This window comes from Podarcis erhardii, assembly GCF_964252035.2.
Source record: "Podarcis erhardii genome assembly, chromosome: 1".
Taxonomy (NCBI): domain Eukaryota; kingdom Metazoa; phylum Chordata; class Lepidosauria; order Squamata; family Lacertidae; genus Podarcis; species Podarcis erhardii.
In genome coordinates, this window is record NC_138497.1 from 3,672,940 (window position 1) to 3,697,386 (window position 24,447).

The window sequence follows — 24,447 nt, forward strand, 5'->3', positions numbered from 1 at the left end:
GCTGGGACCACCTCCCTTGTTGCCAGCCAAAAGACTCTCCTGGCCCACCTTCCTCCCCTCCGAAGCAGCTTCAACCACGGGAGCTCCTCTTGGAGCAGGAAAAGTGTCCCCACGCTAAAGGGCCCTCTGCACATGCCCAGGAGCACTCTCCCCTCCAGGCAGCTAGCGGTGCCAACCTGAGTAACATATTAGGTGGGGGCAGGTAAGCTCTGTCCCACATAATCACAAGATGCAGTACACAAACATCATCTGAAAGGTGCCCATCAACTTAGGGGGGGCACCACTTTCAAATATTTTATTTGGGGAGGGGGGCAAAGGAACCTTGGAACTAGAAGTCGGCTCCCATGCAGCCAGAGCGCAGAGGAGCATCTGAGCGCAGTTTGGGGGAGACCGGCATGCCGCCTGGGGCTGGCGCAACCCTCCGGTGCTGGGCACTCTGCACGCGCTCAGAGGACCCCTTGCTCTTTCTACACCCCCCCCCCCGCGCCTCCCTCCCGACTCTCTTGCCTGCAGCTGCCTCCGCCGCCAGCCCCGCGCGCTCCTCCTCTCGCCGCCGCCTCTCGCTCTGTCCGGGCGCAGCTCTGCGCGGAGCCGCTAAAGGCGCGCAGCAGCCAATCAGGGCGGGCGGCGGAGCCTGGGCAGAGGGGGCGATGCCCGCCCCCGGGAGGAGCGAGGCTGAGCAGGCAGGCGTCTCCCTGCGTTGGCACAGACTGGCAGGCGGCGCCCTCGCTGCCCTCCAGAAGCAGGAGACTCCTTGGGGCAGAGCAAGGAATCCTCGACGTCCTTCCTCGCGCAGCGCGCAGCTGAGACGGTGGAGGTGGCGAAGGGCACCCACTTGGACTGGACCTGTAGGGTTGGAAGGGACCCCCAATTTCATCTAGTCCAACCCCCTGCCATGCAGGAATCTCAGCTAAAGCATCCAGCACAGATGGACATCCAACCTCTGCTTCAAAACCTCCAAGGAAGCAGAGTCCACCCCGTCCTGTGGGAGTCCATTCCACTGCCAAACAGCTCTTACTGTCAGAAAGTTTTTTTCTGAATGTTTAGTCCGAATCTCCTTTCCTGTAACTTGAAGCTATGGGTTCGAGTCCTACCCTCCAGAGCTGTAGAAAACAAGCTTGCTCCCTCCTTCGTGTGACAGCCCTTAAGATATTTGAAGGTGGCTATCTTATCTCCTCTCAGTCTTCTCTTCTCCAGGCTAAACATACCCAAGCTCCTTCAACCATTCCTCACCAGGCTTGGTTTCCAGACCCTGGATCATCTTGGTCGCCCTCCTCTGCACACCTTCCAGCTTCTCAACAACCTTCTTAAACTGTGGAGACCAGAATTAGACCCAGTACTCCAGGTGTGGTCTGACCAAGGCAGAAGAGAGTGGCACTATTACTGCCCTTGAACTGAACACTATACAGTGGTACCTCCGGTTAAGTACTTAATTTGTTCCGGAGGTCCATTCTTAACCTGAAACTGTTCTTAACCTGAAGCATCACTTTAGCTAATGGGGCCTCCTGCTGCTGCCGCGCCGCTGGAGCACGATTTCTGTTCTCATCCTGAAGCAAAGTTCTTAACCCGAGGTACTATTTCTGGGTTAGCAGAGTCTGTAACCTGAAGCGTCTGTAACCCGAGGTACCACTGTACATCTGTTGATGCAGCCTAGAATAGCATTTGCTTTTTTTGCTGCTGCATCACACGCTTGACTCATGTTCATCTTGTGGTCCACCAAGACCCCTAGATCCTTTTCACATGTTCTGCTAGTATGCCAGGTGTCCCCCGCCTTGTATTTGTGCTTCTGGTTCTTCCTAAGGGCAGAACCTGACATTTGTCCCTGTTGACGTTCATTTTGTTAGCTTGTGCCCAGGTCTCCACTCCGTCAAGGTTCTCTTGAATCCCGATTCTGTCTTCTGCAAGGGGAAGGAAGCCAATGGCCACAGTGAATAGGTTCTACCTTCCCTGTAGGGCAGCCTTTGTCAAGCTTTTCCTTCCAGAGGTTTTCAGACTACAACTCCCATCAGCTAGAAACTGGCCCTCCCCCTTGATTAGATTAATAAGTGAACCGGCCCGGACCCTGCAGTCTTCAGCAAAAGCCCTTCAGAAGCCCGTGCTCCAACTGGGGATGGTGTCCTTCTACAGAGGTGAAGCCCTTTCTGTTGCACAAAATCCTATCCCTAGATAGGGAACATTTTTCAGGCCGAAGGCCACACCCCCTTAAGGACCCATACATGTGAGGGCGGGGCCAGAGGCAGGAAGTGGGCGGAGCAACAGGTAGGATTCCGAGCTCTGTACATGGCTGCATTCCTGCCAGGGAAAACTCAGCAAGTTTATGCACACACACACACACACGTCCAGGCAAACAAGCGGTATCCTTACCACCTAGTCAGATGAAAACCATTGAAGGTGTGGAGCAGAGCCAGTGCATAGCTGTCAACCGTCCCTTATTTGGCGGGAAACTCCCTTATCCCAGCGCCGTGTCCCGCTCTTGTCCCTTATTGATGATGTCCCTTAAATTTCCCGGGTTTCATGCTCGCCCGGCTCAGGAGGGAAGCAGCGGCTCGGGGTCCTCCGCCGCGAGAGAGCGAGCGCACGAGCTGCCGCGTCTCCGTCTCTCCCTTTTCCCCCTCAGGGGCGCGTCGTGAGGAGACGGGTGGCGGTGGGCGGGCAGGCAGCCTCTCTCTTGCGAGACTTCCACTGCGCTGCCAGGGGAAGCCGGAGGCGGCAGCTGAGGGAGGAGGAAGAGGAGGGTATGGGGAGGGACGCAGAAGGGCGGCACTGCAACCGCCTCATGCTGGGCTCGCGGGCAGCATGGGCGAGTCTCTCTCCCTCCCTCCCTCCCTCTTGGGCGGGGAAGGGCCGATGGAACTCCTCGCGCCAGGACGAGGGCAGCCCCGACGTGCTGCTTAGCATCCCCTCCAACCAGTGCAGCATCTTAATGTAGTGATTTCCTCCTCTGCATCCCTTTCATAACTCTATTTTTATAAATCATTTGTCCATCCATAGTTCAAATTTTTACTACAAGGTTTCTGTCAATCCTACCAATGTATGTAACTCTTTACAATAGCTTTTCAACTAAATTATAAACTTTCCCCATTCTTTATTAAAGAGGTCCTCTTCCTGGTTTCTAATTCTGCCTGTAAGCTTTGCCATCTCTTTTTTTTTTTTAAAAAAAATAATTTTTATTAATTTTCTTCATAAGAATACATATCACATCACATTTCAACTTTAACAAATTTTTCACTTTTGGACTTCCTTCAGCCTCTCTGATAATCATCCAAATTAAAATTTTTAATTACACATTTCTTAAATTCGCTATTGCCTTTTAATATACCCTTTGATACCCGTTTTTCTTTTTTGCAATATTTCTTCAACTTTTACAGAGCTTCTTTAAATGCCACCGTTATTTCTTTATCACTTATACCTTCCCAATACTCCACCAACTTTCCCCAGTCCTCGATAAACTTTTGGTCTTGTAGATATCTGATCTTCCCTGTCAGTTTATCAAGTTCTGCATAGTCCATCAGCTTCATTCTCCACTCCTCTAGTGTTGGTACTTGTTCTTGTTTCCAGTTCTGGGCTAGTAGTATTCTCGCCGCTGTTACTGCATATTGGAAAAGTTTACAATCCTTTCTATTTACTTCATTTCCTATGATTCCTAAAAGAAAAGCCTCTGGTTTCTTAACAAATGTATATTTCAACATTTTCTTCAATTCATTGTAAATCAACTCCCAAAAGCTCTTCACTTTTTTACACTCCCACCACGTGATAGAAAGTACCATCTTTTTCTTTACATTTCCAACATTTCTTACATCTTTGCCATCTCAACGTCGTTCATCAGTTTTGTCTGCCACTCTTCTTTGGTCGGAGTTGCAGACCCTTAGGATCATCTAGTCCAACTCCCTGCAAAACACAGTCAGTGGCAGCAAAAGCAGCCTGGCTCCATCAGTGGCGGATTTCTGTATAAGCTAAGCAAAATCCCTTATTTTTGCTGCTGATACCTTATTTTCGAGGCTGCTGGTCCCTTATTTTCAAATCTGTAAGTTGACAGCTATGAGCTGGTAATGGGTGTCCCCAGGGGACAAGAGTCCCACAGGTCGGGCAGAGAGGGGTCGGTGTGCCCAACAAGCCCTTTGGGTCTTGAAAACAGGGGGGCCAGGGTGAGCAGGGGCTTCTCTGCTTTATGTTGGCTCCCACTATAGCTTTTAATCTTTACAGGCAACGCCCCTGTTTTGACATGGGCAGGGGGAGTGTCGTCATGCTTGATGTCAGGGATGGCATGGCCAGTATTCAGTGACCTTTATGTAACCCAACTCCACACCGGCCTTTGCCCTCGGGTTGTGCTGGGCTAAAACTCCCACTCCAGTGCTGGCTATGGGATTTGTAGTCCAACGCCGAGGGCCTTCTGGCGGTTCCCTCATTGCGAGAAGCAAAGCTACAGGGAGCCAGGCAGAGGGCCTTCTCGGTGGTGGCACCCGCCCTGTGGAACGCCCTCCCACCAGATGTCAAGGAGATAAACAACTACCTGACATTTAGAAGACATCTGAAGGCAGCCCTGTCCAGGGAAGTTTTTAATGTGTGACATTTTAATGTATTTTACATCTTTGTTGGAAGCCGCCCAGAGTGGCTGGGGAAACCTGGCCAGATGGGCGGGGTACAAATAATAAATTACTATTACTATTACTAGTCTGAAACATCTGGAGAGCAGTGCTCTGACATCCCAGTGGTCCTGCTAGCTGGGGAATGAACCACACCTTCCCATCAATGGTATATTGCGCCTGGATAGCTCAGTTGGCTAGAGTGTGGAGCTGACAATTTCAAGGCTTCAGGTTTGATCCCCGTATGGGACAGCTGCATATTCCTGCACTGCGGGAGGCTTGGACTAGATGCCCCTTGGGGTCCCTTTCCAAATTTACAGTTCTGCGAAGTTCTGGAATGATGCAATATCCCTGATGTGGTAGCTTTTCCTTATGGGGGCGGGGGAATCCAAATCTTTACCAAATTAGCAGGAAGTGCAGAATGGTTACCTTGTAAACATAGCTGCCTTGTAGCAAGCCAAGCCACTCGTCCGCCTAACTCAATATTACCTACACAGACTGGCAGTGGCTCTCCAGAATTTCAGACGACACCCCCAGCCCCACCTGGAGACGTCAGAGACCCCCACCTGGGCCCTCCTGCATGCAAGGCAGTTGCTCTGCTGAGAGAGCTATGCCCCCCCCGCCCCCGTGTACCTCTGCAGAACCACTAAAGCGTAATGAATGAAAGCAGACAAAAATCAGGAGCAAAAAGGATACTTTAATGGATGAAAGGGGGACGGGGGGAGGAGAAACATGGATGAGGGCCTCGAGAAAGGGATAATGGAACAAAGGATATTCCCCAAGGTTTATTAGACAATACTGCGTCTTATATATATATTTATACTATACCACCGGGATTTTTTTTAAAAAAACAGACCTTTCGAAACTCGCCCAGTCCGGGGGAAATCTAGTTCCTTTCTTCCAGGCACTGCCTTTTCTCCTCTGGCACAGTATAAATAAAATACGTGTCCGTGAAGCGTTAAAAAAAGCTCTCCCCTGAAAGCAGTTTTAGAAAGGCTCATCCAGTCGGTGGCTTCCTGCGCTCCCGGTTTGGCATCTGTCGTGACAGAAAGGGGGATGTTTCCATGGAAAGGGATGATTCACACCTGGGACCCGGCTGCAAGGACCAGGGGGCCTCGGCCTTGAACCCAGCCTGAACCGAGACCTCCACCACGCCTGGACTGCATTGGGTGGGGATCCAGGGATCCACAAGACCTGGATGAGCTTTCCTTTCATCTCTTATTCTCCGTACATTCTCAGGAGCTCCTGATGATGACACACCTGTGTGGTCCCCTCACACACTCTCTCTCACACACAATCTATCTTTCCAGCCAATCTAGGGATCCTTGATTCCTCACGGAGATACGGCTTTGCATTTCTGCCACACGCTCCCTCTGGCGACAAATCCCACAAGCAAAAACCCCTACAAAAGACTCTTGTACAAAACAGCATTTCTGCAGGAGTAGCCAAAAGGTCTTTCCTTCCACCCTGCGTCCCCCTATATATATATATTTATCTATATATAAACACCTCCCTCAGACGACGGGCTTCATCTAAGAGGCAAAAAGAGTGAAATGAATACCATGTTCTTTGTACAATTGTATAAAGACGGGGAGGGGGAGGAGCCCCCCTCCCTCAACCCCCCCAAAAGCTGCTCTGCAACCTTCATGTGCTAGAAGTTAGGATACATCACACGACCCTAGCAGCAGATTAATAAATAAGGATTAAATAGTCTATTTTACAAACCCACAGAGAACAGTTGCGTTAAAAAACAGAAACCCCACGATATCCCGGGAATGCTGATGACCTCTTGAAAGCGGATCATTTGGACAAGATCCAGAGGGGCTTTGCGTAGGAAGTCTTCCCCATGGGGGGGGGGTGTCCCAAAAGCGCACCCGCCTTCCCCGCCAGCCTCAATGTTCCTGATTTTGATCTCGGCCACCAGCATTCAAAAGTTGGCATTGCCACAAGATTGGAAGGCAGCGGCAGCCTTGGTATTTTAACCAGAAGACAAAAGAAGTCTGCGTCGAGAACCGCATGGCACCGTGAACGCATTTGGGATCCACCCCCCCCCCAAAAAAGCGCCTGGGCCTAACGAACCAGAGCGGCTTATTAACCTTGTAGCTTTTATTAAGCAAACTCAACATAACCAACCACACAGTGGCAAGTGACAGATCAGCTGCTTCCCAGCTGCAAGACGCCCAGGCGACGTTTGGCTCTCGTTCCTAAAAAAATGGGTCCGTTTGGATATTGACACAGTAGAGCAAATGGAGAGGGAGGGAGAAAACAAAGAGAGAGAGAGAGAGAGTGCAAGAGGGAGGGAGGGAGGGAGAGTCCGGCTTGGATAGCATTTCCTTGAGGGCTGCTTCCTTATGTGACGTATTCCTTGGCTGGCGGTTCCGAGTCGGGTTTCGGTTGCCTAGTAACTGTTTTCGTGGCCAGCCAAAATGTAGAGATTGCTGTGGGCCGTTGGGTTGTCGGTTGGCCTGCTCTCCAGCACCACCACCCTGTGAGGGGAAGGAGGAACGAGCAAGTTAGCCTTCACTGAAAGTGGGCACCCTGGGGCCGTGTTCCCTGGGACCACACCCATGATGTTGGGGCGACAACTCCCACTGACTGCCACCAGCCACCGTGGGCGCTGGGAGCTGTAATGCAACATCAGACTTAATAATAATAATAATAATAATAACAATAATAATAATAATAATACAGTCGTACCTCCGCTTACGTATCCCTCTGGATACGTAAACTTCGGGATGTGAATGCGGCAAACCTGGAAGTATTTTTCTGGGTTTCGCTGCGCACACATGCTCTACATAACACGCGCATGAGCAGAAGTGCTAAACCGCGCCATGCGCATGCGCAAAAGCCATCCTCTGGTTGTGAATACAGCTGGACCTCCGGAACAGATCCCGTTCGCAACTGGAGGTACCACTGTAATAATAATAATAATTTTACATGCTACAAGGGGGCGTCTTGCTGGATGCATCCCATGACATGGGAAAAGGCATCTCTTTTAAGAAAGTGGCCATGAAGTTTTCTAATGCAGAAAGATTGGAAATCTAATAACCACCCCAACACCATTCTGGTGCTTTGAACTATTTATTTGGTATTTTTAATCTTCTATCCAGTATTTTTATCTTGCGAACCGCCCTGAAATCTTCGGTGGTATGTGGGTGGCATATGAATTTAATAAATAATTACTTGAACATTAACCCAATGTGGGCATAGACAGAGAAGCATGGTGTTAAGGTGAGAAAATTCAGAAGCACCACTCTGCAGGGGGAGGCAGCAAGGGGGCAATCCAGGAGAAAACCCCCACCCCACCCCACCCCACCCCACCCCTGTGAGAGAACCCAGCGCAGGCTTGGCTCTTCTCAGCTCACCTGTCGGAGCCCAGCAAGCGGAACACCCGAGTTTCGTCTGAGATCTCCTGGGTTACCTGCAAAAGGGGCAGAGAAAGGGACACTTGAGCCAGCTAAGACTGCGGAGGAGGGTTGAGTCAAATAGTCCGGTCACTGTTGACAAAATGCACAGCAAGTTAGTTCAGAAGCAACCTTTGCAGCTTACTGAACCATGGTTCAATGCTGCTGGGTTCCAGCTCCCACCATTCCTGACTTCTGGGCCACGCTGGGCGGGGTCAAGGGAGCTGGAGTCTGACACCATCCAGGTTCTGCTCCTCTGGTTTAAGCCACCTGGGAATGGATGTCAGACCCAGGCACTCTTTCCTTGCCTCTGCGCTGGAACAGAGTACAGCAGCACTCAGTTGTTGTTGTTGTTTAGTCGTTTAGTCGTGTCCGACTCTTCGTGACCCCCTGGACCAGAGCACGCCAGGCACTTCTGTCTTCCACTGCCTCCCGCAGTTTGGTCAGACTCATGTTTGTAGCACTCAGTACTAAAGGCCAAAACAGAAATCTATCCATTTACGTTATTGTTGCATTGCTGTTGTATCTTACATTTAATTTGTACGACAGTGTAGTGGCCCTAGGGCAGGATTCTCGTGTGAGCTGGGAAGCCCAAATTCAAATCTCACTTCAACCACAGACTCATTGTGGCCTTAGGCAAGCTGTTATTATCTTGGCCTGCCTTACAGGGTTATTGTTAGGTTTATTACTGAGATAACGTGTGCATATCATGTTTCCCACTCTCCAAATGTGCTAGATAGGAATGCTTATGTGCTGCTATCCTGGGGGGAGGCTGGGGACGACCCCTGCCTAAAAGCCAGGAAGACCGCTGCCAGCCAGTGCCGACAATATTGAGCTAGACGGACCAATGGCCTGACTCAACACAAAGACAGCAAACAATGCCCCTAGGAAGGTGTTATGCCACTGGGCAATGGTACCTCCCATAATGAAGTGAGAACCATAAGCACGTTGTTTGTGCCATTATGGCAAGCCTTACACGAGAGTTAGTGGGCAGTTGTATTGGTAAAACAACATAAACCAACTGTAAGTAATAATAATAATAATAATAATAATAATAATAATAAAAAAAAATAGCACTGCACATCGTCATAATAAACTTCACAAAAACTTTGTATAGTGTGTTTGTGCAACTTCATACGCTTTTATTTGGGGGTTCAACTAGATGACCCTTGGGAGTCCCTTGCAACTCTACAATTCCCTGATTCTGTTATTGTCTCCATGGTGGTGGGAATGACCAAGGCCTGTTAGTGACTTCATAGCTGTGATATGTTCTGGGGGCTTCAAACCTGACTGCCGATGCCCCTCCACCCTTAAGTCCCTATATTTGAGAATGTCTTCTTCTTTGGCGATGCCTCATAGTCAAGTAAGTTTTCCATAAACACGGTTTTAACCATGAGTCCGTAAGTGACTGTGGAGCACAATCTGGATTCACATGTCCTTCCGCAGTGGGGACATTGGTTTCCGGGCAGGAGTTGATCACGGTCAGGGTTTGCCAAGCATCCCTTCCTCTTAGTATGTTTCTCCCTTGCGTCCTGAGTTCGAGTGTCTTCAAAGCCCATGACACCTTTGGTCAAGGCTGTTCTCCAACTGGAGCGCTCGCAGGCCAGTGTTTCCCAGTTGCCAGTGCTTATACTACATTTTTTAGATTTGCCTTGGGACAGTCTATAAACCTTTTGTTGACCACCAGCATTACGCTTTCCATTTTTAAGTTCGGAATAGGGTAGTTGCTCTGGAAGACGATAATCAGGCATCCCCACAAGAAGCCATCTCACAGCAGGTCAGGCCAATTGCCCTTCTATTGTGACTGTCCGTTGCTCTGCAGGAACTTGGCTAGAGAAGGCTCTTTCCCCTCACCTGGCACCCAACATTCTTCTAACCGAACATGGGCCAACTATGATCCTTCACTAGGCCAGAGCAGCAGGGCCTCCCCTCCCCTCTCTGGCTTTCCCTGAGAAGGGGCGTTCCTCTCTCAGCACAGCAACCACCTTCCTTCCACAGAGGGCAGCAAGGCTGGGAAAACAAGGGGCCCCCCAAACCCAAGACTTACTTCATCAGACTTAAAGCTTTTCCCTTGCATCCCATGCTTCCAGAAGGCCAGAACGCTGTCTTGAAGGCACACTGCGGGAGAGATGCAATAAAGTAAGAATGACAAACCTAGACAGCATCTTAAAAAGCAGAGACATCACCTTGCCAACAAAGGTCTGTATAGTTAAAGCTATGCTTTTCCCAGTAGTGATGTATGGAAGTGAGAGCTGGACCATAAAGAAGGCTGATCGCCAAAGAATTGATGCTTTTGAATTCTGGTGCTGGAGGAGACTCTTGAGAGTCCCATGGACTGCCCATGGACTGCAAGAAGATCAAACCTATCACAAAGAGTCGGACAAGACTAAACAAGGAGGAGGAGGAGGAGGAGGAGGAGGAGGAGGAGGAGGAGGAGGAGGAGAAGGAGAAGGAGAAGAAGAAGAAGGAGAAGGAGAAGGAGAAGGAGAAGGAGAAGGAGGAGAAGGAGAAGGAGAAGGAGAAGGAGAAGGAGAAGGAGAAGGAGAAGGAGAAGGAGAAGGAGAAGGAGGAGGAGGAGGAGAAGGAGAAGGAGAAGGAGAAGGAGAAGGAGAAGGAGAAGGAGAAGGAGAAGGAGAAGGAGAAGGAGAAGGAGAGGAGCAGCCCTCCTGGATCAGGCCCCTGGGCTATCTAGTTCTCAGAGTGGCTGGCCAGATGTCTCAATGGGACACCGGCAAGCAGGACCTGAGCACAAAAAGCAACACTGTCCTGTTCTCCTGTCCTGAATACCTTCTGCAACTGGTATTCACAAGCATTGCTGCCTCCAAGTCTGCAGGCAGAACACAGCCATCGTGGCTAAAAGCCATGCATGGTCTTCTCCAACCTGAATGTGTCCAGTCCTCTGAAAGCCATGCAGGCTGGTGGCCATCGCTGCCTCAAGACACAAGGCAAGGCCAATCAGGGCTGTTTTACGGGGTGGTCTTGCTGAGCACGGGGAGGGGATTCCAGGGGAGACCTCCCCACATGCTGAGTGAGAAGTCCATTAAATGGTGGGAAGGAGTCTAGAGACATGTCTTGGAGACAGCTGGTCTTTGGCAATGGCAGGAAGTGTCTGCCAAGGCATTGCCCAATTGTTGCCTCTTGATTTTTCAATGTCAGCACAGAGGCCTGGCTTCTGGGTTGCAGCTGTAACCCTGGCTAGAGAACTCTGTCTGCAGCCTCCACCGCAAGCCTCCAAGGTCAGAGGGTCATGGCAACAGACGAGCTGCCCCCCTCAACTCCCACCAGCCTCCAGCCAATGAGGGACACTGATCACACACTCTGAGTGCTCAGGAGCTGCACAGAAGGCCCAAACATGCCGCCAGGAGGAACATTCCCGCCATAACAATGGCTGGTTCTCACCAGGGAAAGCCTCCCAGGCATTTGAGGAATGTCACTTCCAACATCTTCCTGTCTTGTGTCTTGCAGACTCTGAGCCTGTGGGGTTGCATGCAATCTACCGCAGGAATTTGGGGCCTCCATGCTTCTTTACCTGGCCCCCAAGACTCTCTCCAGGCTACACATTCTCACCAGCCACAGCTTGGCACCCTCCTTGAGGATTTTTGCCTGGCTAGAATGCATCCTTGAACTCTGACAAAACTTCTGGTGGAGGACAAAGAGGGAATTCACATGTGTTTCCCTGCCTGCTTTGGTGCCTGGCCCCACCCACTGCTGGCATTTGGCCCCTGGAAGGTTGCCCAGAAGGGAATGTGGCCCCCGGGTTGAAAAGGGACCCCCACCTCCGAGTTAACATACAGCATGCACTTTGGAGACAAGAAACGATGGCGAAGACGGTCTCTGCTCACCTACAGATTCAATGCAGAAATCAAAGCTTAGTTCGGAGGCCAGCTTCTTGCTCGACTTCAGTTTCCCATGCAGATTCACAATTTTCACAAATCCTTAAAAGGGAGAAACGAGAGCCAAATTGGGGTTGCTGGGTCAGCTCAGAGGCTGCCCCAACAAATATATGGAAGCGGGAAGAGCCAGGGCCCACGGCAGCAGCCACTCAGCCCACAATACATGCAACGGCTGCTGCGGGAGAACCACAGCGACAGAGGGCAAAATCATCACCACCACCATCATAATAACACAGGAATGTTAATAAACTATGTGTTTTGAGGAACTGATCTATGTAGGCTTTTAATTCTACTGCTGCTTTAAACTGATTTTTACCTTAAATGCTGCTTTCAGGCTGCCTTTCTCTCTTTTTTTTCTTTAAAATTTTTATTTATTTTCCAAAAAATTAAAACAAACAAACACACATATATCCTATTTGTAATTAAACCAATCTTTGTAACATTATTAAGTGACTTCCTCAAATCCCCTTGGTTGAATTTCATTATATATCATTTTAACAGTTTTCCAAAATCCAATTTCTGAAAAAATTAACTGATCACTTAACATCTTTCATTCTTTCTCAATTAAACATCTTAAATCCTATCCTTACATATTTAAATCCTAAGCCTATGTAATATTTGCAAGCTTTCCCAATTATCTTAACATATTTAGCTAAATAGTCTTTAAATTTCATCCATTCTTCCTGGTACTCCTCCTCCTTCAGGTCACGGACTCTTCCAGCTCCGAAAAAATCCATCATCTGCCATAAAACAGCCTTTCTCAACCTGTGGGTCCCCAGATGTTGCTGAACTACAACTGCCATCACCCCTAGCTAGCTTATTATTATGTTTTCTTGTGTTTATTCTGTTTTTGTCCCCTCCTCTTTTTCTATTGCTTTCTGCCTCGGAGCTCAAAAAAGAAAAAGGGGGGGGGGAAGCAAGCTCTCACTCCTGCTACTTACTGTCCAAGCAGACAAGAACTGTGTCCCTCTCCAGCTGGGTGACATGGATGGCATCAAGCTGTTGGCAACCTTGATGGAGGGGAGAAGAAGAGAGCAACCATTTGCATCCAGGCCACCGATGCAACTCTTCCTCAAACCCCTGAATCTTCTCTCTCCACTCTCGCCATCATTTTTCCACCTTCGCCGCATCAAGCAGTTGGTCCCTTACCTTTCCCGCCCCAACCTGGCCACAGTGATCCATGCGACGGTCACCTCCAGGCTTGACTACTGTAATTCGCTCTACGCGGGGCTGCCCTTGAAGCTGTCCCAGAAACTCCAGCGGATGCAGAATGCTGCAGCGAGGCTCCTCACGGGGTCTCTGCCATGGGAGCATATTCACCCAGTGCTTTTCCAGCCGCACTGGCTCCCGGTGGAGTACAGGGTCAGATTTAAGGTGCTGGTTTTGACCTTTAAAGCCCTTCATGGCCTAGGACCCTTGTACCTACGGGACCGCCTCTCCTGGTCTACCCCACGGAGAGCCTTAAGGTCCGTAAATAGCAACACCCTAGAGAATCATAGAATCATAGAATTGGAAGAGACCACAAGGGCCATCGAGTCCAACCCCCTGCCAAGCAGGAAACACCATCAGAGCACTCCTGACATATGGTTGTCAAGCCTCTGCTTAAAGCCTCTGCTTAGAGGTCCCTAAGGAAGTCAGATTAGCCTCAACCAGAGCAGGGCCTTCTCAACACTGGCTCTGGCCTGGTAGAATGCTCTGTCTCTTGAGACCAGGGCCCTGCGGGATCTGATCTCTTTTTGCGGGGCCTGTAAGACAGAGTTGTTCCACCTGGCCTTTGGCTCAGAATCAGTTTGATTCCCTCCCCCTCTTTCTTTTTCCTTTCTCCTCCTATGAAGAGATTGCTCCCTAATTGTTTTAATGCTGTATCTTAATTCTTTTAAATTGTATTTTAATCAACTGTTTTTATTATTGGTTGTTAGCCGCCCTGAGCTTTCTTGGCTGGGGAGGGTGGGGTATAAATTTATTATTATTATCCACACTATAATGCCACCTCTTCTGCTGCCCTCCCCCCAAAAAAACGCCTTCCAGGTGACAGAACCTTCCTCTGAGAAGAACCTGGCCCCTCCAACCTCTTGCACTCCCCCACTTTCGCTGTGAGTAACTCATATTGACTCTTATAGTAAACTGAACTCCGATCTGCTGGAGCCTCACCTGCACCAGTTTCTGTAAACCACGAAGAAGCAGAGTTCAGGTTAATTGTCTCAAACTGGACGACCTGGTTTGGTTCGACTCCCTTGCTGATCGCCACACACACCATGGGGTACTCCTGTTCTGGGATCACCAGCATTTCGAAGACGTTCAGGGGGGTCGGCAGCGGGAAATCAAAGTGCTGGAAGGGGCAGGGGGAAAGAAACAACAAGGCCAGCAAAAGGAAAGGAAAGATGAGACTGAATAACAACTGGTCTGCTCTGATATTTGGCTTCTTACGGAGTGGACATCTAAATTATTTTCAACATTTAGATCTCACCCTGTAAACAATGACAAGCCTCAACAGCATTTTTTTTTAAAGTACCGTATCTTTCTGTGTATAAGACGATGCTTTTTGCTAAAAAAAAATTGGGTGTCGTCTTATACATGGATAGTGGCTGCCCAGAGTGGCTGGGGAAACTCAGCCAGATGGGCGGGGTATAAATAAATTATTATTATTATTATTATTATTAATATTAATACAGAGGGGGGGAGGTGTGCTTAATGGCGGCAGCAAGAAGGAGATTGGCAGCAGTGATTGGGAGGGTGATTGGTGGCTGTGGCAAGGCCTGCTGGTGATTGGCTGTGGTTGTGGTAATTGGGCAGGCGATTGGTGACTGCAGCAAGTGGGCGGGTGGCAGTTGGTGGCGGCGAGCGGGCAGACAATTGGTGGCTGCAGCAAGGTGTGCGATCGGCAGTAGCGGGCAGGCGGGTGAGCAATTGGCAGAAGTGACCTCCTCCACCCTCCAAAAAAGCTAAACTACTTAATTTCTTAATTTTGGGTTAAAAATAATAGGGGTCATCTTATACATTGGGGGCATGTTATACACAGATAAATATGGTAAATTAAGATCACTATAGAGTCAGAATTGCAGAGTTGGGAGGAAGCCAAAGGGTCCAGAGTTTCCTAAACTTGGGTCTCCAGACTACAATTCCCATCATCCCTGACCACTGGTCCTGCTAGCTAGGGATGATGGGAGTTGTCGTCCCAAAACTGCTGGAGACCCAGGTTTGGGAAACCCTGATCTAGTCTAACCCCCCCCCCCTTGCAATGCAAATGAACAAAAGCAACGTCAACATAAAAATATACAGGTATAGAAGACTCAGGATCACTTTCAAAAGGCTCTCCTGAAAAGGAGCCCTTCATCTGCTACTCTAAATGGAGTTGGAGACAGTGTGATGATGAGCTGCAGGGAGGGCTTTGGTATCCCACAGCACAGGGGTCAACGGTGAAGGGGTCCTCATTGCCCCTGAAGTCTTGGCTGCCCCTTCAAAGTGGTCTATTAGGGCTCTGATGAGAAGCATCAACACCCTGAACCAAGCACAGAAGTTAACTGACGGCAGATGCGACTCCCACTCCAGATCTGAAACGGCTTAACGTCTTGCACGGAAACCTTTAAGTTCCACCCTCAGCGGACACATTCCCATGAAACACCACCACGAAGTCGCGCAAAAACGGCCTCACGCACCTTTATTAACATGAACTTCTGCATTGGTTCATACCACTGAAGCAAAACGATCCCCAGCTGCAACGCTCCACAGAGGTATTTGTGGCCTGTATAGGGATTTCTCACTGCAGAGGAAGAAAACAAAAGCAGAGGAACAACCCCAAAGGGTTAGGACTGAGTCAGTTCCAGGAGAGGGAGAGCTGGGAGCAGAACTCACTTAGCTGGCTCTGCTCTGACAGGCCAGCTCCATCACACTGACCCCCCACCCCAATCTTCTGCATACTACTTGGTATCAAAACACATATATGTTGCTTTGGGTTCCGGGATGGAAGGAAGGTGGATATAAGCAGGTAACAAACTTTGGAGGGAGGGAGGGAGGGAGGAGCAGATGCCCCGGCCGAGAAGGTCCAAGCAGGTCCACAAAACTGGGAGAAGGTAGTCTCCAGAAGCTCAAGTGGAAGACTTACCTATACAGCATTTATGGCACCCTTTTGTATCCGGGATCTTTGTCGTTAAGGCAAATTTCCTGAAATGAGAGTTAAGAGTTAATGGTTTGTTGGTTTAACTAGGACTATCTCTTATGTCACTTTTGTATTCAGCCCGCTGAATATGAACGGGAACGTAGATGGAGCAAAACCAATATGACTGTTGCCCAAGCTTGCAAAATGGGCCCAAAATAGACCCTCCATGGATAGACGCAGTCTACCTCTGCCTAGCAGCCGGGGGAAGCATACGAGAGGGAAGTGGGTAGTCTTTGTGTTCCCTTGGAGGACCTACCAAAAGCATGGACCCTGAGCCAGCAGGGCTCTCCTGATGTAACCCCCCTTCCCCCACAAATCAGACCTCTCGTGTTTTATCTGACTTCTTATCTACAGTTACAGATAGGTAGCTGTGTTGGTCTGCCATAGTCAAAACAAAATAAAAAAAATTCCTTCCAGTAGCACCTTAAAGACCAACTAAGTTAGTTCTTGGTATGAGCTTTCGTGTGCATGCACACTTCTTCAGATACACACTTCTTCAGATACACACTTCTTCAGATTCTTATCTACAAGGATAAGAAGAGTCTGGGCTGCTGGATCAGGCCTTAGGCCTATTGAGTCCAGTCTCCTGCTACCCAGAGTGGCCAACCAGATGCCTCTGGAGATGAGCGCAATGGCATTCTTCCTCTCTTCTTCCCCAGCACCTGGTGTCTAGCAATATACTTGCCTCTTGACAGTGGAGGTAGAACACAGTTATCATGGGAAGCGATGATTGATAGCCCTCATTACAGTCTAATCCCCTTCTCACTTTCTCCACCCCATGCAAGATTTCATATCCTGTTCTTTATCAAGGCATTTTGCATTTTGTATCACGGCATCCCTGAAAGTTGGTGGCCATCTAAGAAATGAGGTTTCTTTGGATAAGCTGCCACTTACCTCTGAAGGTAAGTGAAGGGTGTTGGAAGAAGATTTTTTTCATGTCCAGGCAGGCTCATGGGGTAAGAAGAGGCCCAGACCACAATGTTGGGCACTTGGGGACGGATTCAACTCAATACTTGCGCTAGTGGGAGCCAGTGAAACAACTCCTGCTAGTGTAGCAGGGCTTACCCACATCGCTGAAAATTGCCTGGGGTGAATGTGGCTTTCTGGAAAATGCCCAGGACAGCACAGAGGGGGAGGAAAGGGGTGACCACTCCATCAGGGAAGCCGAAACCCTTGTGCTGATGGAACAACTCTTAGAGTGCAATACTGAATTCTGCCCCATGTTTTCCTGTTTCTTGAAACTGCTGTTTTTCTTGACTTTTAAAAATGATTTACTTCATAGAGAAAAACACGCACACACCTAACCATTCCAAGAGCTTACAATCTGTGTTACAGTGGTGCCTCGCAAGACGAAATTAATCCGTTCCGTGAGTCTCTTCGTCTTGCGGTTTTTTCATCTTGCGAAGCATGGCTATTAGCGGCTTAGCGGCTATTAACAGCTTAGCGGCTATTAACGGCTTAGAGGCTTAGCGGCTTAAAGAAAAAGGAAACAAACTCGCAAGAACTCGCAAGACGTTTCGTCTTGCGAAGCAAGCCCATAGGGAAATTCGTCTTGTGAAGCACCTCAAAAAACGGAAAACTCTTTCGTCTAGCGAGTTTTTTGTCTTGCGAGGCATACGTCTTGCGGGGCACCACTGTATCTAAATAAATAAAAAAACAAGGGAAGGCGCACTTACTGCCAGGGCAGTGAACGTGGGGATCTCCAGGCACTGATGCACTACAGCTCCCATCATCCTTGACTGGCTGGGACTGATGGGAGTTGTAGTCCTATTATGTCAGCTAGCCATGAAACTGGGTTCAAGAGTGCTAGCTTACCTGGGCAATATTCTGTCGGGGAACCGATGGGTCTGAATATGAGCAGCAAGGCCTGTTTTTTTGGCTTGTTCAAACAAAGCTATTAGGTTATGAGAGTAGAGCTGGAATGTTCTCCCTGTAACAGAAACATGGCCTGTCTCAAAACTCTGGCATATTATAACAATAATGCAAATACTGAATAAAAACAAAGAATACAGAGTAGAAAAAGGGTTACCTTCTAAAAAGGACAGCCCCAAAACATCCAGAGAGGTCCAAGCAAATTGCAGAGAGCAAAAGAGAAAGAAACAAATTAAAAATGACTTCGGTGGCATTACCGTAAGCCAAGCTAAATTCAGCACACCAAAGGGAAGATTTCCTAAGAGAATATCCTATTCCCCTGCAAACCCCCATTTAAGCTTTGCGGTGCATTTCTTTAGCAGCTGACATACCCGAGAGCGACATTAAGGTATTGTTGATCACATAGAGCCAGGTGCATCTCCGCGGAAACAGCTAGAAAAAGGAGCAGAAGAGATTCCCATGGGTGAAAAACTGGGGAGGCGTTAAAGGAAGCATGGAAGGCAGTTTCTGGCAACTCAGGTTAAATTTTGCTGGTCCCTTCCAACATAAAATCATATTTATGTTAACTCAGAAGTTAGGTCCTGCTGTGATGAATGGGGTGTATACCCAGATAAGTATGCATTGGGTTACTATTAAGCTTTCGAGAGTTACACTCGGTTTTAATCTGTTTTATTTTCAAATATACATAGCTTATATAACCTCTCTCTATCCCTCACACTTCCTGGCTGACTCACAGACCACAGAAATTTACAGTCAGAAGGAGACACTTGGAGGCCAGAGTCCACCTCAGAGGAGTCTCCCTATTGCAGGATGCAACCTCAGCCTCCCTTACGGAGGGCTGCCTGACCTCTCTTTAAATGCCTCCAGTATGGGTGGACCTCGTCACCTCCCGAGATGACACTGAATAACTAAAGACAATGAGAACCAACACATCGGAAGCAAATATATTGAAAAACAGCAGAAACAATAAAAGCAGGGCAACAGCACAGAATAAAAACTCTTTCAGGCAGTATCTTAAAAGGATGGCCTGGGAAAATTAAATGAGTACAGGTGAAACTTGAAAAATTAGAATATCATGGAAAAGTTCATTTATTTCAGTAATTCAGCTTAAAAGGTGAAACTAATATATGAGATAGACTCATGACATGCAAAGCGAGATATGTCAAGCCTTTATTACTGCCTCAATGCGGCGTGGCATGGATGCTATCAGCAGTAATTGATGCAAAAGGGGCCCAAACGAAGCACTGAGTACATATGCATGCTTCCACTTCTCAGAGGTCCAATATTGCTCTATTTGCAATCCTTGTTTTGCTGATTTCATTTAATCTAATTTTCTGAGGCTGTTAATTTGGGGTTTTCATCAGCTGTATGCCATGATCATCACAATGATAACAAATCAAGGCTTGACATATCTCGCTTTGCATGTCATGAGTCTATCTCATATATTAGTTTCACCTTTTAAGTTGATTTACTGAAATAAAGGAACTTTTCCACGATATTCTAATTTTTCGAGTTTCACCTGTAAAACAAAAGCCGAACTCGTGTTTTAGAGACTACAGCTCCCATCAGCATGGCATGGTGATGGCTGCAGCTGTGGTTCATCTGAAGGGCAACAGGCTGGGGGAAGGCTGATCTTAAGTCATATGGCTGCAGATACTAGCTAGGGAAATTGGGGAACCTGAGAAGCTCCGATGGCTGGTTTCACATTTTTCTCAGTTTGAGGAGCCTGTGTCTCTCCAGGTATTGCTGGGCTCCAACTCCCATCTGCCCCAAGCAGTGTGGCCAAGACCCAGGGGTGATGGGAGTTGGAGTCCAGCAGCACCTGGAGGCCACAGGTTTTCCACTGCTGTCTTAAGACGATGGAACTTAGAGCAGGGAAGATTAGAGAGCCCTTTGTTCCACCCACAATGGCCACCCAGCCCTCCTGCCCTGGAGGAGGCGCACCTAGTCCCCCATCCTGAAAGGGGGCTTTGCCCATCTCCCTGGCCTCGGCCTCCCAGAAGGATCCTGCTGGCCCTGAGCAGTTCTCCCCTACCTGTTCCATGGTGGCTTCGTGGAGCTCATTGAGGTTCAGAGTGTAGATGCCTTCTTCCGTGCCAAAGATGATATATTGATCTAGAACATGGCAGAGGAGAAACTGGCTTAGCCTCTTCGGAAACGCAACTGGGATGGGGTGTGAATTCCTCCCCAGCTCAAAAACGGAAAGTCACCCTCACCTTTTGTGTCCGGGTGTATCCAGGATGTGGCGCAGTTGATCTTCAAAGGGCAGCCGTCAAACACTTTGGAGAAGCAGGCTCCCATCTGGAAGAGCAAAAAGGGGGGGGGGAACCATGGGGTGTCTTCATTGGCGTAAATGCAACACACAAGTTTCTAGTTCCTCTGACCATAAGAAAACACAAAGAAACAAAGCAGATGAGGGGGCAATGGCCAATGGATGTCTCAGAGGCCAGAGAAATGACCGGTTGTGCCGGGATGAGACTTTCAATGATGATGATGATGATGATAATGATAATAATAATTATTTATTTATTTATTTATTTATTTATTTATTTATTTATACCCCGCCCATCTGGCTGGGTTTTCTCAGCCACTCTGGGTGACTTCCAACAAAAGATTAAAATACAATAATCTATTAAACATTAAAAGCTTCCCTAGAGAGGGTTGCCTTCAGATGTCTTCTAAAAGTTTGGTAGATATTTTTCTCTTTGACATCTGGTGGGAGGGCGTTCCACAGGGTGGGTGCCACCACCGAGAAGGCCCTCTGCCTGGTTCCCTGTAACCTCACTTCTTGCAATGAGGGAACCACCCTCGGAGCTGGACCTCAGTGTCTGGGCTGAACAATGGGGGTGGAGACGCTCCTTCAGGTATACTGGACCAAGGCCGTTTAGGGCTTTCAAGGTCAGCACCAACACTTTGAATTGTGCTCAGAAACATACTGGGAGCCAGTGTAGGTCTTTCAAGACCGGTGTTATATGGTCTTGGCGGCCACTCCAAGTCACCAGTCTAGCTGCCGCATTCTGGATTAGTTGTAGTTTCCGGGTCACCTTCAAAGGTAGCCCCACGTAGAGGCGCATTGCAGTAGTCCAAACGGGAAATAACTAGAGCATGCACCACTCTGGCGAGACAGTCTGCGGACAGGTAGGGTCTCAGCCTGCGTACCAGATGGAGCTGATAAACAGCTGCCCTGGACATAGAATTGATTGACCTGCGCCTCCATGGACAGCTGTAAGTCCAGAATGACTCCCAGGCTGCGCAAATGGTCCTTCAGGGGCACAATTGCCCCATTCAGGACCAGGGAATCCTCCACACCTGCCCGCCTCCTGTCCCCCCAAAACAGTACTTCTGTCTTGTCAGGATTTAACCTCAATCTGTTAGCCCCCTGCCTTTGAGCCAGGCTCCCACAAGGATCTTCGCTTTTGATCATTTTCTCCTGCAAATTGGATTATTAAGCGGAGGCAGCAACACCGTAAAACCCTGGGGAGCCCAACTGGCACCCCTCTCCTGTTCAAGATTGGAGAAAGGGGGCTGCCCTACATCAACACCACTGTAACGTGACGGCTCCTGGCTGGTGACAGCATGCACACCCCGCCTCTGGAAAGCCAGCTCACATGCAAGCATGAACAGGAAGCAATGGAGTCCCAGGGGGCTGAAACAAGGTGGCGGCCCCTGAAGTGCTGCAGAGACCCCAGTATATGCCCCAGTATCCCAGGTGCTGCTGCTGACTCTGGGCACAGATGCTTTTGCAAACCCTGATCTCCGTTAGAAGAAACAGAGATGGGAGCCTGGCTCAAAGGCAGGAGGCTAACGTTAAAGAGCTGCGGAGTGAGAATTCGTCCCTGTCCGGGCCCTTCCTCTCAGGGCTAAGCAAAGCTAGAATCGGCACAACATGCAGAGCAGTTTCAAGACGTGCCGTTTCAGCTCCTCGTACTTGATCAAAAAGCTTTCTTACCAGCACCTTGGGAGTCGGCGGGAGGCCATTGATTGCTGGCTTCTGTGGATAGGGGGAAAAAAAGAGTATCATAAACCACCTTTGGAAGGCAAACACTGGGAGGAACACCTTAAAGGGATGGGGGTGAAATTCAAATCCAAGCTGACATATTATGCGGTTGCTTCGCAAAAGGGGTGTGCAACTTTCTGTTGTCAAGCCTGGATCAGGCTACCTTGTCCTTGTTACCTGTACATTAACCACCCTGAGACCTGCAGGTACAGGGCAGTATACAAATTTTAATACTAATACTACTACTAATAATAATACATTCTGGTAGACATGACCACTCCTGGTACAGGATCATCATCGACATTACTACTATTAATTAAATCCCCAAAGCCCTGAATAAGAGCAGTTCTTGGGTACAGATGGATGGAGGCAGGCAATAAGGAGCAGCCACAAGGAGGCCACACAAGGGAGCCGAGTGCAAAACCACCCACCAGATATTCCCGCTTGTCCTTCTTCCGTGGAAGCTGTGGCACGTAGCCCAAGCCGTCAGCGTTCTCCTCCGCAAGCTTTGGCACAGTGTCCCCGTTGCCTAAAGAAGCAAAAAATTAAGTTGCTGCTTCGCTCGTATTGTTTTTAGACTACAGATGCCTTTATATACTTGCTAATGGTATAATATGACATGCTATACTGGTGATGCTTAGTCTATTTTTTACTTGCTGGCTTGTTAGCAGCTTTAAAGCCCTAAATGGCCTTGGTCCAGTATACCTGAAGGAGCGTCTCCACCCCCATCGTTCTGCCCAGATACTGAGGTCCAGCTCTGAGGGCCTTCTGGCGGTTCCCTCATTGCGAGAAGTGAGGTTCTGGTCTGTTTTGACTGCAGACCGTATTTTTTAAATTACAGCACACTTCACCAATTTGGCACCCTTCAGATGATTCAGATGATTTAAGAAGTCTGCTAAGAAAACTTCTGACTGAAAAGCAGAAACGAAAACGCCAGCTCCTTCTACACTCTGGTGCAGCTGTACTGTGCACACCCAACCAAAAGAATGAACCACGGTCGACCGAAGGGAAATGAGACGTTTGCAGATCAGTGGCATGGGGCAGCAAGCACTGCTCCCCCCACAGGGGAAAAAACCAAAAACTTCCTCTCCCCCAGATTGTTCTCAGTACAGCTGCATGGGAGCACAAAGGAGCCGACTCTTAATTTGGCATCCTCACCTTCGGAAACTGCCAGTGGAGGTTGCCTCTAACCTTTCCCCCCGCAGTCCTAGGTATCTCGTGGGGCGGCTCCGATGGCCAGGGTGCTCAGGTGCTTAGTGCATTCTGCACCCAGCCCAGGTGGCCCTCCCAGGATGAGGATACTCACCCAAGTCGCTGTACCTGCTGGTGAGCAAACCAGGACTGCTGACGCTGCTCGTCATCCCAATTGGGGAGGGTTCTGTCTGAGGCCCGCACACCGGGATGCTCTGTCTCCGGTGAGACGGTGGGGCTTGGCCGTGAGAGTCGGGGCAAAACTTGATCGTCTGGGACTTCTCATCATCGACGAGGCCTTCCTCTTGGTAGATACTGAGCCTGGGCTACAGCAAGAAGACACAGAAAGTGAAACAGATTGATTGATTTCAGAACATTGATTGTTAAATCAACCAACCAACCACAAAAAAGATAAAGCACAAAAATATATCAGTAAAACAAATTAAAAGTAATATATATTTTTCTTTTTCTTTCATTCTTTCATTTATATTTTAAACCTTGATTTACATTTTAAATAATAAATAAATAAGAATAAAAATGTGCACCAAAGGAATAATTTTAAAACGACAATAGACCAAAAACAGTTTTAAGCTTGCCACCAGCTTTCTAAACACCAGGGTAGGCTTCTCTACACATGGATGTTTTCAGCAGGCGTTGAACAGGGTACGGTATCAAGAGGCGGGGAGTTCCGCAGTGCAGGTGCCACCACACAAAAAGATCGAGTTCTTAGAAATGCAGAATGTCTGTTACGTTAACAGCACCGGTTCTGCCAATGGAGTCTGCTGTTGAGTATGGCGATGGCAGCTGCTTTGCAATCTGATGTACTAGTGCTCCCCTTCCTCAATAGCTGGCCTGGAGGAAATGCCACATTTAGCAAAATTTGGCTTCTCCTCCTGCCCCCTGCTGCTGCTGCCCTCTTTTTTTTTAAAAAAATAATATTTATTAAAGTTTCAACAATTACAAAAAGAAAAAATAAACAAACCACATTAAACAAAAACAAAACAACACACCACAATATAAAAAAGAGGGGGAAAAAACAACAACAGAGAAATAAGGCCCATTAAACAAAAACAAAAACGCAAAACAGAAAATGCATCAGATCTCCTCATTACCATTCTTTCATTAGCTTATTTTCTTGACCTCCTCACACCTCCCTTTTTTGTATTCTAGGTCTATTATCTATTTCAGAAAATCCTTTCCCTCTTTTAAAATTTTTGTCCTGTAAATTGTCTTAATATAATGTAGCTTTACTTTTCCTCCTTTCACCAATTAACAGTCAGTTATTCCCAAATCCTTTATATCCTTCCTGCTAGAATAATATAATATTGTTCCAACATCCTTCTAACAGATA

At 48.3% G+C, this 24,447-nt stretch overlaps 2 protein-coding genes across 6 annotated transcripts in view; both read right to left on the minus strand.

Moving 5' to 3' along the window:
• Positions 1–557, minus strand: part of CDKL1 (cyclin dependent kinase like 1) — a 31,676-nt gene extending 31,119 nt beyond the window's left edge. The window contains exon 1 of one of the 3 annotated variants that reach the window (XM_081864821.1): positions 508–557. The gene's annotated coding sequence lies outside the window, so the exon portion shown is untranslated. The remainder of the gene's footprint in view (positions 1–507) is intronic. The other 2 variants (XM_081864823.1, XM_081864822.1) reach the window with 2 other exon arrangements.
• Positions 558–5,260: 4,703 nt separating this feature from the next.
• MAP4K5 (mitogen-activated protein kinase kinase kinase kinase 5) overlaps positions 5,261–24,447 on the minus strand; it is an 88,392-nt gene continuing 69,205 nt past the window's right edge. For 2 of the 3 annotated variants that reach the window (XM_081859736.1, XM_081859735.1), the window contains 15 exons: positions 23,212–23,422; positions 22,337–22,434; positions 21,858–21,899; positions 20,125–20,209; positions 19,944–20,023; positions 18,280–18,340; positions 17,852–17,966; positions 15,983–16,041; positions 15,537–15,640; positions 14,032–14,209; positions 12,822–12,890; positions 11,830–11,922; positions 10,035–10,105; positions 7,949–8,004; positions 5,261–7,069 (listed from right to left, as the gene is read on the minus strand). In XM_081859736.1, the coding sequence (XP_081715862.1) occupies positions 6,982–7,069; positions 7,949–8,004; positions 10,035–10,105; positions 11,830–11,922; positions 12,822–12,890; positions 14,032–14,209; positions 15,537–15,640; positions 15,983–16,041; positions 17,852–17,966; positions 18,280–18,340; positions 19,944–20,023; positions 20,125–20,209; positions 21,858–21,899; positions 22,337–22,434; positions 23,212–23,422 (1,410 nt within the window). In that variant the 3' untranslated portion in view covers positions 5,261–6,981. The remainder of the gene's footprint in view (positions 7,070–7,948; positions 8,005–10,034; positions 10,106–11,829; positions 11,923–12,821; positions 12,891–14,031; positions 14,210–15,536; positions 15,641–15,982; positions 16,042–17,851; positions 17,967–18,279; positions 18,341–19,943; positions 20,024–20,124; positions 20,210–21,857; positions 21,900–22,336; positions 22,435–23,211; positions 23,423–24,447) is intronic. The other variant, XR_014156073.1, reaches the window with a different exon arrangement.